This window comes from Ochotona curzoniae, unplaced genomic scaffold, assembly GCF_017591425.1.
Source record: "Ochotona curzoniae isolate NIBS_2020 unplaced genomic scaffold, NIBS_Ocur_1.0 contig_2855, whole genome shotgun sequence".
Taxonomy (NCBI): domain Eukaryota; kingdom Metazoa; phylum Chordata; class Mammalia; order Lagomorpha; family Ochotonidae; genus Ochotona; species Ochotona curzoniae.
In genome coordinates, this window is record NW_024465615.1 from 1,878,368 (window position 1) to 1,897,935 (window position 19,568).

A 19,568-nucleotide genomic window follows, 5' to 3' on the forward strand; every position below is an offset into this window, starting at 1 on the left:
GCAAGGTCCTGCTCAAGTGGTTTCGATAGTTCAACAGTTCTGAATTGTTACCAATCTCACCATTCCAAGCATGATGAAATCTCTTCAGAATCCACTGGCTGACATAGTCCACTTTAGCGTCTCCACTTGCCCAAATTTTCACTGAATTTTCACTGACCTCCTCCTTGAGCTCCATGTCAGCCTGCTGAAGACCCTGCAGGCTCTCTAGTGTGACACCTCAGCTGCTGGAGTCATCCCTTACTCCCTGGTTCTCTTCCTCAATGAATTGCATCAGACCAAGAAGCTGGGAGTCATCCTTGGCATATTTTTTTTAAATTTATTTATTTTTATTGAAAGTCAGATATACAGAGTGAAGGAGAAACAGAGAGGAAGATTTTCTGTCTGATGGTTCACTCCCCAAGTGACCACAATGGCCGGTACTGCACTGATCTGAAGCCAGGAGCCAGGAACTTCTTCCAGATGTCCCATGCAGGTGCAGGATTATCCTTGGCACCTTTTTCTCACCAGTGACTCACCAGTTCAAGAATGATTGCTCTCAGAGGCCTATCATAGGATACAGAGGGTTAGACTGCTGCCTGCAATGACACTAGCATCCCATGTGGGTGGCCATTAGAGTTCCCACTGCTCTACTTCTGACCTAGCTCTGTGCAAATGCTCCTGGGAAAGCAGCAGATGGCCAAAGTGCTTGGACCTCTGCCAACCACATGGGAGACCCAGATAGAGTTCCAGGCTCCTGACTGGAACTGCCTGACCCTTCCCCAGCTATTACATTCATTTGCAGAGTGAACCAGCAACAGATGAAAGATCCCTCTTGATCTTTTAAGAGATTTATTTATTTTTATGAGAAAGCCAGATCAGATTTTATGGAGAGGAGAGACAGAAAGATCCTTAATCTGCTGGTTCACTCCACAAATAGCCACGATGCCTGGAGCTGAGCCAATCCAAAACCAGAAGCCAGGAACTTCTTCCAGGTCTCCCACACGGGTGCAGGGTCCCAAGGCTTTGGGCCATCCTCAGCTGCTTTCCCAGGCCATAGCGCAGGGAACTGGATGGGAAACAGGGCTGCCAGGATTAGAACTGGTGACCATATGAGATCCCAGCATGTTCAAGGTGAGGACTTTAGCTGCTAGACCACCGTGCCAGGCCCTATCTCTTGTTTTCTAACTAGTCCCCATGACTCTACATTTCTATCCTTCTACTCCTTTGCCCCTGCTACAGGGTAATGTTTCAAAAAGGGAAATGTTTGGCCAATCTCCGATATAAAATCTTTCCATTGGGTCTAATATTCTGATGCAGTGTACGTCCCATATTGGTGAGTGGATGGAAGGTCTCTGTCTCTCCCTCTTTGTATTGCTCTTTCAAATAAATAAATGCTTTAAAAAATGTTTCCATGGTCCATGAGATACTCAGAGGTATCCAGCATTGTGGTATAATAGGTTAAGTCACTGCCAGAGATGCAGGCATCCCATAGTGATATGGACTTGAGTCCTGGCTGCTCTACTTTCGATCCAGCTTCTGGCTGATGCCCTGGGAAAGCAGCAGATGGTCCAAGTGCTTATGTCCCTGTCACCCACATGGGAAACCCAGAAGCTTCTAATTCCGGCTTGAGCTAAGCCCAGCTCTTTTGCCTATTGCAGTTATTTGGGGAATGAACCAGCAAATGGAAGATTTCTCTTGCTGCAAACACTGCCTTTCAAATAAATAAATAAATAAATAAATACATCTTGGAAAAAGAGAAATAGAAAAAGTTACTTAAAATTATGACACCATTATATGAACTAAAAATAATGACAGACGCCTATGGGGTTGGTGGGGGAAGGATGTACCTAGAGTGTGCGTTAAATCCACATATTCCAGGCCCGGCATGACAGCATAGTGGTTAAAGTCCTCACCCTGAATGCAACAGGATCCCATATGGCCACTGGTTCTAATCCCGGCAGCCCTGCTTCCCAGCCAGCTCCCTGCTTATGGCCTGGGAAAGCAGTTGAGGATGGTCCAAGGCTTTTGGTTACCCTGCACCTGCATGGGAGATCCGGAGGAAGCTCCTGTCTCCTGATTTTGGATTGGCTCAGCTCCAGCTGTTGCGGTCACTTGGGGAGTAAACCATTACATGGAAGATCTTCGACTCTGTCTCTCCTCCTTTCTGTATATCTGCCTATCCAATAAAAAACATAATACTGCTCCAAATCTATATTCTTTTTTTTTTAAAGATTTATTTTTTTTATTATTTTTATTGGAAAGGCGGATATACAGAGAGGAGAGACAGAGAGGAAGATCTTCCGTCCGATGATTCACTCCCCAAGTGAGCCGCAACGGGTCGATACTATGCCGATCCGAAGCCAGGAGCCTCTTCCGGGTCTCCCACGCGGGTGCAGGTTCCCAAAGCTTTGGGCCGTCCTCGACTGCTTTCCCAGGCCACAGGCAGGGAGCTGGAAGGGAAGCGGGGCTGCCGGGATTAGAACCGGCGCCCATATGGGATCCCGGGCGTGCTAGGCGAGGACTTAACCACTTGCGCCACCGCGCCGGGCCCTCTTTTTTTTATTTAAAGATTTATTTTTGTTATTTTTTATTGGAAAGGCAGATATACAGAGAGGAGAGACAGAGGAAGATCTTCCGTCCAATGATTCACTCCCTAAGTGAGCGCAACGGCCGATGCTATGCTGGTCTGAAGCCAGGAGCCTCTTCCAGGTCTCCCACACGGGTGCAGGGTCCCAAAGCTTTGGGCTGTCCTCGACTGCCTTCCCGAGCCACAGACAGGGAGCTGGAAGGGAAGCAGGGCTGCTGGGATAGAACCGGCGCCCATTTGGGGTCCCGGGCGTGCAAGGTGAGGACCTTAACCACTTGCGCCACCGCGCCAGGCCCTAAAAAAATATCTTTTTAAAAATCCACATATTCCTATGTATCTGATTATCAAGTCCATAGGTAAAGATTAAGATTAGCAAGTAGCAGGCCCTGTGCAAGGTAGCCTAACAGTTAAATCTTAGCCTTGCACCAGCCAGGATTCCATATGGGCGCCTGTTCCTGTCCTAGCTGCTCTACCTCTCATCTAGCTCCCTGCTTGTGATCTGAAAAAGCAATTGAGGATGTTCCAAAGCCTTGGCACCATGCACCTATGGGGGAGACCAGAGGAAGTTCCTGGCTTTGGATTGGCTCAGCTCTGGCCATTGTGGCCACTTGGGGAGTGAACCAAAGCAGATGGAAGATCTTTCTCTCTGTCTCTCCTTATCTCTGTATATCTGACTTTGCAATAAAAAATAAATAAATCTTTAAAAAAATCAGGAAGTAGTGCTGCTATTAATCTGTTTGTTGTTCAAGATGTGCCCACATATACACAAAAAACACTGCAGACTAGAGATGTGGAAGGAAAGGGCAAGGGTTCCTGTTCACAGCAATCATGGGCTGGAACCGCTTGGATTAAAAGCCAAAACCAAACCGGGCCTTTGCATGACCCCTTCTTAACTGTGGAATGAAGCCAAAACGCCTCAGCAACATTTGCCGACAGCCTTGTGTTTCCAAGTGTGAGCCATTGTCAAGCCCTCCAAATTTACAGGATCAGGAGCTGTACTGTTGAGATTTGGCAGGTGCATCACAGCCCCAAGAGGCCCCTCCCTGCCCCTTCCAAAGGGGACCTCCATATTGGTTGCTCCTCACTGGCAATCTTCTCCAGGCGTTTGAATTCTAGCCCCAGGGAATGGAAACCTTCCAGACCCTCAGCAGTTCTCAGCTCTCAGTCTGCGTCAGCTCTGTCAACTCCCACATCTCTAAGGCTTCGTTTTTATTCGGCAAACATCTGTTAGGTGCCTGCCTTTGTGCCTAGCTGGAGTCGGTGCCAGGGTGGGGAGGAGGTGCTGAGCTTCCCCAGTCTCCTTATAGGATGGCCCAGCCCCACACCATTCAGGGCCAAGGGCTGTGCGCGCAGCCACACACAGCTCTGCGCGGCTTTTCGGAGAGTTACGGCGCCCTCCTCCCACCCCCGCGCCGGGCCGGGCGGGGACCAACCGGTTCTGCTCCGCGTTAGCTGGGGAGACACCAGGACCCCACCCGACCCCCACCAGCCAGGACCCCGGCGTCCGGTCACCCAGCCGCGCTTAGGCTTGGGCCCGCATGGAGGGGGCGGTGGAGTCCCAGACTCCGGACCTGCAAGACGTGGAGGGCAAGGTGGGCAGGAAGACCCCTGAAGGGCTGCTCCGAGGGCTGCGAGGCGAATGGGAGCTGGGAACCTCGGGTGCCCTGCTGCTCCCGGCGGCACCTGGAGCGAGCCACGGCCTGGGGGGCAAGATCACGGCGCTGAAGATGGAGCTGGTGAGTGTGGGGCGGTGGGGCGGGGGGAGGGATTGAGGCTCCGGGCAGGGGGCCCGAAACGGACCGACTCACGCCCCTCCGGAGTTTGGCCGGAGAAGAGGGAGTTAGAGTCCTCACCTAACTCCTCAGAGTCCCTCGCGGGCCCCTGCGTAGAGCCTGGTGTGGAGGTGGAGTGGCGTCCGTTTAATTGCCACCCTCCAGGGTGAGTGAGCTATTGTGGGTTCTGAGGATTCGGGCTGGGAGACACGGGCTCTGGGAAGATTCTCCTGCCGAAAAATGGTGGAGGGGAGTACTGGGGGCGGGGGGCGGGTAGGGGTAACCTGGGAAGTCACCAGAACCTATCCCGACACAAATCACCGTTCTCCCCACAGGGGTCCACTTATTTTCCCCAGCCCAGCTGCAAGGTGGCCAAGTCTTTTTGCTCCTGCAGACTGAGTGGGGATTGGGAGTGGGGGAGTGCAGGAGTGAGGGTGGGGTCATGATTCCTGTGAGGAAGGGTGTTCATGCCAGGATTTAACACAAAGGAGACTGGGGTAAAGGGGAGCCCTGGACTGCCTCTCCTTAACCCTCCGTCTCAAAGTTAGGGTATTTGAAAGTTCCAAAACTTAGCAGAGACAGAATAGCAGCGGTATCCAGTTGGGTCCCCTTACCTGGGACTTAGCCTGCTGCCTGCTAACCTCCCCGGTGTACAGCATGTTTGAATCTCTGGGGGCATTCTTGGGAAGTCCCCTCCCCCTGCCCTGGTGCTGCTGGTCTAGAATCAGAGCCAAAAGGGTAGGTGGGCCCCTCCTTCAGGTTCCCCAGGGCCCTGGGCGGCTCCCCAGAGGAGTGATTTACACCTGCCATCGCTTTGCAGCCAGGTCTGGAGAGCTGAAGAGCTGGTGACTGTTCCTTGGCCCTGGACCAGGAGCTGACAGTGAGATCAGCACAGAAGTCTTCCAGAGCCCCACTGTGTGCCCAGCTGTGAGGGGGAAGCAGATGGAGGAGGTGGGAGAGGTTCCCAGCCCCCAGAGGAGAGAGCTTGATGGGTGGAGCTTTTCGGGAAGGCTCCCCTGGGGCAATACTTGGATGCCAATTGTGCACCTGGCCTTGAAGGTTGGAGGCGAGTGCCAGACCCTGAGCTGCACCCAACTGGGGAGCTTAACAGGGAGGCAGTAGTGCCTCATGGCAAAACAAAAAACAGAAACCCAAAAGCTTAAAGCTTAGAAAGAGACAACCTGGAGTGGCCTGTTTTGAAAAATTAACTGTGTATATGCAGGCATCATGCGCAGCACTGGACTTTGTGTTCTCTTAAATCCTCTAACTCTTCCCCACAGCCCTGGTCGGGAAGCAATGCTGTAAAGAAACTGGCACAGAGAGGTAAACGGCCCAAGGTCATGCAAAAAGTGAAGACCCCCCAAGTTTTTCTAATTTTTTTTTAAGCAAAAATACCTCAGTTAGTAGGAAAATAGACAAGGCTCATATGTATTCATTTGAATGGGAAAATAGCCATGTTACCCCCTATATATTCAATATTAATCACAGATGATTAGAACTATAGCAGTATAACATGATTAACTACTGTGAGCCTAAGCCTTCTGACCAGCACATGTATCTTTGCACCTGGGACCTGTTCAGCACTAAACACTGTAAAATACATTTTGTGTCACTGGAATGAGAAAAGTGGTGATCGTTTCTCCCACCTCCCAGATGAGATAGGCTTGCAGGTGCTGGTTCAGGGGCTAGCCTGAACTCACTTGGAGTCCGGAGGAGCCACACCCAGTCCTTTTGGCTCTCTTTCCTGCCTTAGTGGAGACTACCTGTTTATCAGCTCCAGGGACCCAGGTCACTTCTGGTTTTCTCTGTATTCTCCACCCAGCTGGCCTGGGGCAGGAGGCTGCCTTCCTGCAGAGGGTATGGATAGGGAGATTTCAAGGAGACCGTCCCTGGGCCCCCATTCCTTCTGCCGTCGTTCAGCCTGGGATGTCCTCAGTGCCTTGTTCAACTCGGCCCCGCCCCCTCGGAGGTTCCCAGGAAGGATACCGAGTGGGGCAGTGGTTTTCTTGAGACTGCTGGAAGCCAGACAGGTGCCAGCGCCCTAAGAATTGCTCTGTAGATGTCCCCCTCTGTGCAGCTCTCCGTGCAGGGAGGACAATCCTGCCCTAAGGCCAAGGTCAGTCCTGCCTCTAAGGCGGCTCTTCTATGCAGTGTTGGAGTGAATGAGTCAGACTCTGGGACACATGGGAATGGGAGACAACGATGGCAGCCTCCTCTCCTTGGCTTCAGTTCTCCCACCCCTAGAACTGTTGCTAGGACAACATGCCCCCATAGAGCCAAGTATGAGAGACAGCTTCCTGCAGGGAGCAGGAAAGTCTGGGTTCAAGTCTGGACTGTGCTTTCAATCCTGGTGTGAGCCTGAGCAAGCCCCAACCCTCCCTGCATTTCACTTTGCCCTGAGGAACAGGTGACCCCTAAGAGCCCTCCTGGTGGGAGGAGACTAGCACATACCTCTCCCAGCCAGGGCTGGTTCTTCTCCAGGATTGGGCCATGATGGAGTCCCACGGCTGGATACCAATGTGGGCAGAGAGAGCCTGTAGGCATTGTCAAGGGCAACAGTCTGGAGACTGAATCTCCATGGGAAGAGAAAAGGTCTGGGAGCTTCCAGGGCGGCGGTGACTCTATTGAGCCATCTTACCGCTACTGTGACTCCAAAGCGGGAGTGTGAAGTTGAGTGCTGCTTTTTCTGGCCAGAAAAACCACTTCCTTCCGTTCCGAGGAGCATTGCAAGTCCATGCAGGGAATGCCACACTGCCACGGGTTACGGAATCTGCTTCTCAGGCTCCCTCCTGTGACTCAGCCTCCCCACCCCCCAACACACATCCTGGGCCACCAGAGAGCCAAGAATAGCACAGGCCAAGAGACTCAGAGGTGAGCGTGGTGGGTAGGGTCTGCACACAGGACTCCAGGGCTAGTGCAGGATGGTAAGGACTGATGGGAGACCCTAGAGGGAGTATGCATGGAAAGGCCATTTCCAGTCGGCGGGGATCAGGTGCTTCCCCCTCTGGCTGGTGTGTTTCCCTCTACCCTTTGTGTGTGGCTTCAAGTCCCATCTAACCCTCCAGGCTCTGCTCAGGTGTCTTAGCCAAGGAAGCCTTTGCTCACCTCCCCTGACTGTGCTCTAGACCAGGCTCTGCACAGTAGCTCTGTTCTCCCAACCTTTGCCTCGCTGAATTTTAAGGACTCACTTCATTGCCTTACCTTTGTTTTAATTTTTCTTAAAAATTTTTTTTTATTTATTTGTTATTTGAAAAGCAGAGTTAGAGAATGAGAGAGAGAGGGTCTTCCATCTGCTGGTTCACTTCCCAGGTGGCCCCAAGAGCTGGGGCTGGACCAAGCCAAAGCCAGGCACTTGGATCTCAGTGGAGGTGTCTCCCACTTGGGTGGCAGGGCCCATGTGTTCATTCTACCACCTTCAACAGGAATTCTTACCAACTGCTCAGTTTTCAAGGCCTGACCCCAATGGCATCTCCTCTAGGAAGTCTTTCCCTCCCTTCCGTTGGATGGAATTAATCTACTCAGTCATGATTAAAATATGGCAAATATTTAATAATCAGTGTTTTTACAGGTGTGGCACTTTGTTTGCACCACTACTTATCTTCAGAAGGCCCGTAGTCTAGTGAATAAGATCAGATCGTGGAGGCCTATAGTGGTTAAGGTGCCATTTGGGCTGCCTGCATCCCACATTGGAGTGCTGGAGTTTGGATCCCAGCTCCATTTGGGATCCCAGCTTCTTGCTAATGTGTACCCTGGGAGGCAGCAGGTGATGGCTCAAGTTGATCTCTGTGACCCACATGGGACACCTAGACTGGGTTCTAGGCTCCCAGCTTTAGCCTAGCCCAGCCTGGCCATTGAAGGTGTTTGGAAAATAAACTAGTAGATGGGAGCTCTCTCTGTTTGCTTTTTTTTTTTTTTTTAAAGATTTATTTTTATTATTTTTTTATTGGAAAGGCGGATATACAGAGAGGAGAGACAGAGAGGAAGATCTTCCGTCCGATGATTCACTCCCCAAGTGAGCGCAACGGGCCGATACTATGCCGATCCGAAGCCAGGAGCCTCTTCTGGGTCTCCCACGCGGGTGCAGGGTCCCAAAGCTTTGGGCCGTCCTCGACTGCTTTCCCAGGCCACAGGCAGGGAGCTGGAAGGGAAGCGGGGCTGCCGGGATTAGAACCGGCGCCCATATGGGATCCCGGGCGTGCAAGGCGAGGACCTTTAACCACTTGTGCCACCGCGCCGGGCCCTCTGTTTGCTTTTTACTTGAAAAATAAAGTTAGGAGACCAACATTGTGGCAGAGTGGGTGAAGCCACTGCTTAAGACACTGGTATCCCATATGGGTGCCAATTTGAGTCCTGGCTCCTCTGCTTCCAATCCAGCATCCGAAACTGAGCCTGGGAAAGCAGCAAATGATGACTTAACCACAAATGATGGCTTAGCCAAATGCCTGTCCTCAATATTTTATTCACTAGACTGTGAGTCTTCTGAAAATAAGAAACAGTACTAACACAGTGCCACATCTATAAGAAACACTGAGTAGGGCTCAGCGCGATAGTGTAGTGGTTAAGGTCCTTGCCTTGAATGCGCTGGAATCCCAGGTAGGCGTGGTTTTAATCCTGGTGGCCCCACTTCCCATCCAGCTCCCTGCTTGTGGTCTGGGAAAGCAGCTGAGGATGGTCCAAGGTTTTGGGACCCTGCACCCGTGTGGGAGATCTGGAGGAGGCTCTTGGCTCCTGGCTTTGGATCGGCTCAGTGCCGGTCATTGCGGCCATTTGGGGAGTAAATCATCAGATGGAGGATCTTCTTCTCTGTCTCTCCTCCTCTCTGTGTATCTGCCTTTCCAATAAAAATAAATAAATCTTTAAAAAAAAAAAAGAAACACTGAGTAAATATTTGTTCCATGACTGAGCAGATTAATTCTGTCCTCAGGAAGGGAGGGGTAGACTTCCAAGGACAGGGAGAATTCCCATTAAAAATATCAGAGGGAAGGGATGTACTTGCTTTCATTCCCTTCAAAAACTCTACTGAAAAACCAGTAGAAGGAGGTATAAAGCCATTGTGACAATAAAAGAGGCAATAACAAGAACAAAATTTGGGGGTCCGAAAAGCAAAAGGAAAAGTCACTAACTAAAACCTGAAAAAAGTTGAATAGTAAGCCAGCAGCAGGAACAACTCAACAACAACCCCTTTTCATTTAAAGGCACAGTGGGATAAGCTGCTTGAGAAGCCAGCATCCTTCATTGGCGTGCCTGTTGGAGGCCCCACCACTCTGCTTCCAAGCCAGCTTCCTGCCAATGCATCTTGGAAAGCAACAGACACTGGCTCAAGAACTTGGGCACCTGCAACCCACATGGAGCTCCTGGCTCCTGCCTTGCCAGCATTTGGGGAGTAGACCAGTGCATGAAAGCTCTCTGTCTCTTTCTTTCTCTCTCACTTGCTCACTCTCTGTTGCTCTGCCTTTCAGGTATATAGAAGTAAATAAACATACTTAAAAAAAAAAACACTCAGAGATCATAAGAGTTGGAAGCACCATTACTTACAGACCTCAGAACACAAACTCATATGGGATCCTGGTGAATGCAAGGTGAGGATTTAGCCACTAGTAATACAGGTCGGGCCCAATTTTTAAACTTTATTTTTGATGATGTTTACATAGTTGAGAAGGATGCATGCCCATGCCTACTCCCAATTAGGGTGGAAAGAGTTAAGGAATAGGGGAAAGTGGATGAGACCATTGTTTTCCTTTTCTTCTTCTTGTAGTTGGGAAAAAGGAAGAGAGAAGGGGAAAAGCTGCACCTAGCATCCTAACCTGGGGATAGGGGACAGCCACCTGGTATCATCTCAGGGTACTCAATGTGGAGCATGCTCCAAGAATACTGCTCAAGTGGTACTTGCTCAAATGCTGTTGATTTTGTTGCTCCAAGGATAAGGAAAGCCTTCCAAGGTCCACTGGCTGACCTAGTCCCCCTTAGAGACTCCATTCGCCCAGATGCTTGCTGTCAACACTAGACTGGGAGAGCTGTCCAATTTGTTCTGCCCTCCATAGTACCAGACATCATCTCCAGGTCTCAATGAAGTGGTTGTCATGTCCCCCATGAGCATCTGGGCTTGCTGTCCACTGCGCCATCTTCAGCAACTGAAGAGGCCCAGTTCTGACTCATGCACACCATGTTCAGACCACAGGTCTTGAGATTGTCCTGCTTGTTGGAGTTCTGAGTCCAGCAGTTAATTTGGGAGGGTCCCCAAAGAAACCTCGTCTGAAGTAACCCCAGACCTGACTCCTGGGTGTGTGAGCTAGTACAGGATCCGACTCAGACATCACCCACATTGGTCTACACACACACTGGTGGTTGTAGTTGTTTAAGTTCTGTCTCTAGCTCCATCTCTTTTGCAAACCAATGGATGCTGCAGCCCAGCCCAACCCTGCCCACTATACACTCAGCCCTCATGTACACAATCAGAGCGATCACCCCAAACCCCTACCAGGCCTGTCCCCAGCCCTGGTTCTTACACAGACTGGTCTGGTCTGTTATCCCCTCTGGCTTTTGTATACACCAATGGGTGTTGCAGCCTAGTTCAGCCCAGTTGACTTCACTATCCAGGCCACACCTAGGCTCGCAGGTGCTGTCACCTGTCCAGCCAGGGAAATCCCCAGCCCTGGTTCTCAGGCTTAGCATTGGAAGCTGCAGCCCATCAGAGGGATGCCCACAGTTCCCCTATTAGGGGAATTCTCAGCCCCAGATCTTGTACTTTGCAGGTGGTTTTGCAGTCTAGCTTGACATGTCTTCTCCCCAGTCCAACATCTGCCAGCTCGTGCATGCACCAGTAGGTATGGTTGTTTAGCCCAACCTGGCTCTCCCGCACACCACTTCACATGCAGGGCCCAATTCTTTGTATCTTTATAAAAATTTCAAGTTCATGTGGTTCTTTAATGACAAAACTGGAATTCAAATCCAGTTTGTTTAATTCTAATACTAATTTTTTTCAGTGTGTACATTTACAAATACTTGGTCTTACTATCATTGCAGATGTGAATAAAGCAGTTTTTCTTGGCTAACTCCATAATTATCTATCAAGTGTATTATACATATATGAAGGAATTTTAAAAGTTTATGGGAGGGCCCGGCGCGGTGGCGCAAGTGGTTAAGGTCCTCGCCTTGCACGCCCGGGATCCCATATGGGCGCCGGTTCTAATCCCGGCAGCCCCGCCTCCCTTCCAGCTCCCTGCCTGTGGCCTGGGAAAGCAGTCGAGGACGACCCAAAGCTTTGGGACCCTGCACCCGCGTGGGAGACCCGGAAGAGGCTCCTGGCTTCGGATCGGCATAGCACTGGCCGTTGTGGTCACTTGGGGAGTGAACCATTGGACGGAAGATCTTCCTCTCTGTCTCTCCTCTCTGTAAATCTGCCTTTCCAATAAAAAATAATAAAAATAAATCTTTAAGAGTCACAAACCTCCCAGATTTTCACAAAATATTTTAAAAAAAAAAAAGTTTATGGGAAAATAGAGTTAGACAATAATGTTGCTTTTTGACAGAGTAGGTTGAGCTGCCACTTGCTTTGCTTCCTGCACCTGTAAGGCAGCAGGTGACAGATAAAGTACTCGGGTCCCTGCCACCCATGTGGAATCCAGATGGAGTTCCAGGTTCCTACTTTGGCCTGACTCAGCCCCAGCAGCTACAGCAATCTGAAGAATGAACCAGTGGCTGGAAGAACTCTCTTTCTCTGTCTACACTCTGCTTTTCAAGTCAATCAATAAACTGGGTTTGGGGGAACATTTGGTGTAGCAGTGAAGACACTGCTTGTAATATCCACATCCCTAATTGGCAAGCGTGGGTTCAAGTCCTATGTTTGCTTCTGACACCAGTTTCCTGCTAATGGGAACTCTTGGAGGCAGCAGTGATATCTCAGGTAGTTGGGTGCCTGCCACCTCCCTGGGAGACCTAGGATTGAGTTGCTGGCTGCTGGCTTTGACTTGGCACAGCCATAGCTATTGTGGGCCTGTGGGGAGTGAGCCAACCAATGGGAGCGCTCTGTTTGCATCTCTCTTTATCTGGCTTTCAAATGAATGAAATTAAAAAGGAAAAAAATTATGCTCAATTTCCATGACCCTTTGGGAACCTGTGTGTGTGTGTGTGTGTGTGTGTGTAGGCCTAAAATAAACAGAAGGTCTCCAAACTGGAAAATATCAAGCACAGTTGAGGGCAAAAGAATTAAATTGAAATGTGCTGAATCTTACTAAATTTCCCTCTCAACCTTTGTCTACTTGGCTTCCAGAATATTGTCAGTCTTGCTTAAATTAGGCTCTCTCAATGGGTATAATTTGGGGACTATGAATCCAAAAGGGGGAAAAAAAGATACTTCAGACCTTACCGAAACAGCCCTGAAGTGAGCCTCAGAACTGGGCAAGCCTCCTACATGCACACACAATTTTCAGTATTTTTAAAGATGTGTTTACAAGAAAGGCAGAGTGGAAAAGTGAGAGGTCTTCTGTCTGCAGCTCGTTCTGCAAACGACTGCAACAGGACAAAGCCAAGAGCCGGAGTTCCATCCTGGTGTCCCATGTGGCTGGCAGGGCCAGGATGCATTAAAAGGGAACTGGATTTGAAGCATGGGGCAGCAGGGACGTGAACCAGCTCTGATACATAATGCTAGCATCACAAATGCAGTTTAACTGATGTGTCACATTGGCCATCAACCAGTTTTCAATCATTTTATTGACCCAGTCTGAAATGCAAGTGGCAGTTAAAGATCATACAATATCTGACCTGATAACTGTGTAAATTTGAATAGGGAAAAAAAGCCACTTAAATAAAATGGAGATAATATAGGAAATAAACACAAATTCATTAATCATACCCTTAAAGAGATAAAAGACAATATAGCAGCAATGAACAAAAACAGGAGACTATTGAAAAAAAGAAAAAAAAGGGCCCGGCGTGGTAGCCTGGAGGCTGAAGTTCTCACCTTGCACATGCTAGGATTCCATATGGAGCAATGCAGCATGCCATCCAGCTCCCTGCTTGTGGCCTAGGGAAGCAGCCAAGGACGCCCAAAGCCTTGACACCCTGCACCCATGCGGAGAGCTGGAAGGAGCTCCTGGCTCCTGGCTTCGGATTAGCAGATCAATGGATGGAAGATCTTCTTTCTCTCCTCTTCTCTGTATATCTGACTTTCCAATAAAAATAAAATAAATCTTAAAAAAAAAGGAAAGAAAACTTAGGTAACTGAAACAATACTTGGAAATAAAAATCTGTTAAAAATTTTCAAAAAGTTGATAATATTGAAAAAGTTCAGGGCCCAGGGTGGTGGCCTAGCAGCTAAAGTCCTCGCCTTGAATGCACCAGGATCCCATATGGGCACCGGTTCTAATCCCTGCAGCTGTACTTCCCATCCAGCTCTCTGCTTGTGGCCTGGGAAAACGACTGAGGACTTTGCAATGATTGCAATTTTTGTCCGTTTTCTGATTTTAATGTAAAGGGATATAATTGATTTTTTTTTTTAGATTTATTTATTTTTATTGCAGTCAGACAGAGAAGAAGATCTTCTGTCCAATGATTCACTCCCCAAGTGACTGCAACGGCCAGTGCTGCGCCAATCTGAAGCCAGGAGTCAGAAACTTCCTCTGGGTCTCCCACATGGGAGTAGGATCTCAAGGCCTTGGGCCGATCTTGACTGCTTTCCCAGGCCACAAGCAGGGAGCTGGATGGGAAGTGAAGTTGCTGGGATTAGAACTGGTGCCTGTATGGGATCTCGGCACGTTCAAGGTGAGGACTTTAGGTGCTAGGCCACTACGCCAGTCCCCCCCCCAAAAATAAATAAATCTTAAAAAAAATAATAATAACTAAAGAGCATCTCCCAGAGGGAGAGGAGGATGTATTCTTACATTCTTAAAATTATATCTCTGAACTACATTGAATCTGTTCTGTTTGCATTAATATCACATTAACATGAGAACTGTGTTGTGGTAATTAGTATGTATTTGCTGGAACCCTGAGATAAATTCCTTAAGAGAGAGAAAAATCTCCTGGAAATGAAGGATGTCAGTTTCAAGATGGAAAGGGCCCATCAATTGGGTAACACAATAAATGAAGATACATTACACAATGGCATTTTCTATGACAGTTTAGAACATTGACCACAGAGAGATGAGCCTAAGTAGGAGTAGAAAATTGGCCACATATAAGGTTTAGCAATGGGTCAGTGCCAGGGCATATTGAACGAAGCCGTCACCTGTGCACCAATATCACATATGGGTACCAGTTTACGTCCCAGCTACTCCACCCTTCTGATCCAGCTCCTTGCTAATGGACTGGGAAAGTGGCAGAGGATAGACCTTGGGCCCCTGCACCGGTGTAGGAAATCTGGAAGAACTTCTAGCTCCTGGCTACTGATCAGCTCAGCTCTAGCCATTGTGGCCATTTGAGGAGTAAACTAGCATATGGAAAATCTACCTCTTCCTTCTCTCTTCTCTCTCTGTGAATTTGCCTTTCAAATAAAAACAAATCTTTTTTTTTTTTTTAAGAATTTATTTTTATAGGAAAGGCAGATATACAGAGAGGAAGATCTTCCGTCCAATGATTCACTCTCCAAGCGGCCACAACGGCTGGAGCTGAGCCAATCCAAAGCCAGGAGCCTCTTCCAGGCCTCCAAAGCGGGTGCAGGGTCCCAAAGCTTTGGGCCATCCTCGACTGCTTTCCCAGGCTACAAGCAGGGAGCTGGATGGGAAGTGGGGCCACTGGGATTAAAACCGGCGCCCATATGGAATCCCAGGCCTTCAAGGTGAGGACCTTAACCACTACACCATCGCGCCGGGCCCAACAAAAACAAATCTTAAAAAAAGAGAGAGAGGGGACCGGCATAGCATCGGCCATTGCGCTCACTTGGGGAGTGAATCATTGGATGGAAGATCTTCCTCTCTGTCTCTCCTCTCTGTATATCTGCCTTTCCAATAAAAAAATAATAATAAAAAAAATAAATAAAATAAAATAAAAAAAAAGAGAGAGAGAGAGATAGATCAGGCCTGACATGGTAGGCTAGTGGCTAAAGTTCTCACCTTATGGGCACCAGATCTAATACTGCTGGTCCCACTTCCCCTCCAGCTCCCTGCTTGTGGCCTGGGAAAGCAGTCAAGGATGGCCCAAGACCTTGAGACACTGCATCTGTGTGGGAGACCCAGAAGAGGCTCCTGGCTCCTGGCTTCAGATCAGCACAGCTCCGGCTGGTTGTGGCTTCTTGGAGAGTGAATCACTGGACGGAAGATCTTTCTCTCTGTCTCTTCTTCTCTGTGTGTATATGACTTTTCAATAAAAGTAAATAATAAATCTTAAAATAAAAAAATCTTAGAAAAGATCAGCGATCAGAATAGCACTACATGCTGAAAATTAGAAAAAAATGTTTAAAAAAAGAGAGAGAGAGAGAATGTAACAATGCCTTAAATGCTGAGGAAGACTATTTTGTACAACTAGCCACACTGTCAACCCTGTGGGGAGAGGCTGATATTTTAAAACATGCAGAACCTCTGCGGACTTACCACCTGTGTAGACTTTCTCAGATTGCTCTTGGAGGGAGAGCACCACTCACCTAAATGAAGGAGAGAATGAAGAAGGATATGGGGTCTAAGAAACCAGGGATGCAGCCCAGCAAATGGGCATAGGGAGCCTCCAGGACAGAAGTGACGGGAGGTCCCTGGAAGACACCGGGCAGCAGCAGCACACTGGGAGCAGATGAGCAGCTAAGAACATGCCTCACCAGAACGCACCTGCTGTGTTTGAAAGCCCCAAGCGGGAAATTCAGACAGTGGGGGCAGAGTTGGCAAGTGGTGTTTTCAGAACTACGTCACAAAGTAACCAAAATAAATAATTGTTCTATGGAGAGTATGAAAATGTGGGCAGATGTTAAAAAAATCACTGTGGTAAAGGACATAGGCTTACCTGGGAATATCCCAGTAAGGAAACACAGAATGATTATATTGTTGGGAAGAGGAGATGAGGTGATGGGAAGGATTTCCATATGGAAACAGAGTAAGAAGGGGGATAAAAGACAATGCGAGCTCTAGAAATCAAGTAGCAATTTAAGTATGGCATTTGGAGATTAGGAGGTAGAAACCAAAATGAACAATTAAAAAATGGCTAGTTGACTTCTGGGATTTGGGATATAGGCGAGAGGGGGAGGAACTGTTACTGGTCACAGTCAACCTTGTAGAACTATTTCCCTCTTGGCGTATGTCTATGACTTTGATTAAAAGCCACACTTCAGCTAAATGCAAAAAGCCATGTTGTGGCAGGGGCTTGGGCCCACAAGGGAGTAGGCTATGGGTGGAGCCCTGAGGATGCCAACTGCCAAGCTCCCCTGCACTCCCGTGGAGAGAGCCAGCTCCGCAGAACTGAGCACCTGAGCTCCTGAGCCAAGTGGGATGGGTTCAGGGTTTTGTCCTTGAGCTGCTGGGGACCCTGGAGATTCCCCTGTGCATCCAGTGTGGACTGGGAGCCAGGGGTGTGGTGGAGTTAGGTCCTGAATGGCAGCCAGTAGGATTCTGACTACTGAGCTCTGGCCAAACCTCCCCTCCTCCAGCACCTGCTACTAATAGCCTGGAGAGCCCCAGGCTAGCAGGTGCATTTTCTCCGTTTTCCAGCTCCCTCATCCCTTGCTTCCTCCCCATTAACTCTTTGGTCAGACTAGCCTACAGCTGTCTGTGAATATTATTGGTAAATCTGGCTTGGTTCAGTAGGTAATACACTGAATATGAAATTCAGAGCTCAATAGGACTAGGCTTTTAGAGTTTTGTATTTAGAAATTTATTTTTATTTGAAAGGAGGATTTATAGAGAGAAGAAGAAACAGAAAGATCTTCCATGTAATGGTTTACTCCCCATGTGGCAGCAAAGCCAAAGCTGAGTCTGTCTGAAGCCAGGAGCTTCTTCCAGGTCTCTAACGTGGGTGCAGATTCCCAAGGACTTGGGCCATCCTCTACTACTTTTCCAGGCCATAAGCAGGGAGCTGGATGGGAAGTGGAGCAGTTGGGACACAAACTGGTACCTATATGGGATTTCAGCACTTGAAGAAGGATGATTAGCCTGTTAAACCATGGCACCAGCATCTTTTTTTAATAATAATAATAATAAACACACACATATATGTGTATTTATTTGAAAGGCAGAGTTACAAGAGGGGAAAAAGAAAACGTGAGAAGCTGCAAGAGAGAGATCTTCCATCTATCATTTTACTCCCCAAAAGACCTCTCAACAACTGAGACTGGGCCAGGCTGACACCAGGAGCCTGGAACTCCATTGAGGGCTCCCATATGGTGGTAGGATCTAAAGTACCTGGGCCATATTTTGTTTCTTTTCTAGGAGCATTAGCAGGGAGCTGGATCACAAGAGGAGCAGTTGAGACTGGTCCAAAGCTTTGGGACCCTGCAGCCACATGGAAGACCCAGAAAAAGCTCCTGATTCCTGGTTTCAGACTGGTTCAGCTCTGGCTGTTGTGGTCACTTGGGAAGTGAACCAGCAGATGGAAGATCTTTGGGAAGAACCAGCAGATGGCTGTCTGTCTCTGTAAATAAAAAATAAAATAAAATAAAATAAATCTTTTCCAATAAAAATAAAATAAATATTTTTTAAAATTTAAAATAAGCAGGTCATATAGCTAATAATTGGTAAAGCTAAATAAACCTTTTCAACTTTTTTTTGAGAGTCAATGCATGTGTATCAGATTAAGTTCTACATGTGTTGGTTCACTACCCAAATGGTTTTGGACCATCTACTGCTTTCCCAGACTACAAGCAGGGATCTGGATGGGAATGGAGCAACTGGACACAAACTGGTACTCATGGGATACCGGTGGATGTAAGGCAAGGATTTAGCCACTAGGCCATCATGCTGGGCCCTGAGAGCTGAAATTTTTAAGCAGTAGTCTGGTTCTCTGAAACTCACACCTCAGACCATTCTATCACCACAATTCTAAAAGTGAAGCACAGTTTAAGGCCTTTGGATAAGGTGGCAAACCCTGTAGCCTCACACCTGGAACTAACTGCTTCTCTCACTTCCCCCCAGGCTTGCCTGCGAGCCATTGATGTGAAGATCCTGCAGCAGCTGGTGACCTTGAATGAGGGCATCGAGGCAGTGCGCTGGCTGCTGGAAGAGCGGGGTACCTTGACCAGCCATTGCAGCAGCCTCACCAGCAGCCAGTACAGCCTGACTGGTGGGAGCCCAGGCCGCTCCAGGCGAGGCAGCTGGGACAGCCTGCCGGATGCCAGCTCTGCTGACCGACTGGACAGCGTCTCTATTGGCAGCTTCCTGGACACAGTGGCCCCCAGTGAGCTGGATGAACAGGGTCCCCCTGGCGCTCCCCATCCTGAGCTGGACTGGGCAAAGGTCCTGCCCGGTGGAGAGAGGGCCAGGACGGAGGTGGACCTGACAACCACCAGGCTGGGGAGCTTGGGCGCCCTGTGGAAGCCCCCAGGGGAAGGGCTCCACAGCGGACCACCTGAGTCACCTGAGGAGGGGAGTGCCGCCGAGCTGGGCTTTGAGACCCACTGGTACTGGGGACAGTGCCAGGATGATGTGACTTTCTTGTAATTGCCCCTCCTCTTACCCGTAGTCTAGTCCTGTTGCTCTTTTTCCCTCTTGGCCCTGATCTCCCTCAGCCTGGGACTAGGCAGCAGGTGCATGGAAATCACCATGGAGACCGGCCTCCCTATCACCCTTGTCCCTAGGGAGCCTCTGACTTTTTTTAATCTCTTAATTACTGGGTCCCCAGAACTGCTTCCATAGAGATGTTGACACTGGCGACTTGGCCTAGGGTTCCTGTTAGAGGACTTGGGAGGCTGTTTAATCCCTCTCTGCCCCTGCTGGGCAGGGATTCAGGAATTTAGGAGCCCCTCCCTGACACAGGGGATCACTGGGAACTACTGCGCCGAGAGTCTGAAAGCCTTGACCCCCACCCGCATCCTCACCTCCTGGCCAAGCAGGTGGACTGGCATGATTGAGGAGGAACAGGGACTTTCAGGTTCAACCCTCCATGGATTGTCCCTCCCAGAGGCCTTTGGGATGATGACCTCACTCTTTCCTACTTGTTGAATGACATCATTTCCCACCAGGCCAAATTTTAACCCTTCCTCTGTTCTAGTCCTGGGAGGCATGAGGTCAGGGTAGCAGGGTTTGAGGTCCAGATGCCAAGGGAGACTATGCCATTTGCTGTTCACACTATCACTTCTTGTGAGGGAGAACAGGCAGGAA

General features: G+C 49.0%; 2 protein-coding genes across 2 annotated transcripts in view; one reads left to right on the top strand and one right to left on the bottom strand.

Moving 5' to 3' along the window:
* Nucleotides 1-18,954, bottom strand: part of POMGNT1 (protein O-linked mannose N-acetylglucosaminyltransferase 1 (beta 1,2-)) — a 30,311-nt gene extending 11,357 nt beyond the window's left edge. Inside the window, exon 1 of the mRNA XM_040977780.1 lies at nt 18,390-18,954. The gene's annotated coding sequence lies outside the window, so the exon portion shown is untranslated. The remainder of the gene's footprint in view (nt 1-18,389) is intronic.
* Nucleotides 4,054-19,059, top strand: LURAP1 (leucine rich adaptor protein 1). Its single transcript, XM_040977783.1, has 2 exons — nt 4,054-4,302; nt 18,384-19,059. The coding sequence occupies exons 1-2, from the start codon at nt 4,105-4,107 to the stop codon at nt 18,906-18,908; spliced, it is 723 nt and encodes a 240-aa protein (XP_040833717.1). The 5' UTR covers nt 4,054-4,104; the 3' UTR covers nt 18,909-19,059.
* Nucleotides 19,060-19,568: the final 509 nt, after the last annotated feature.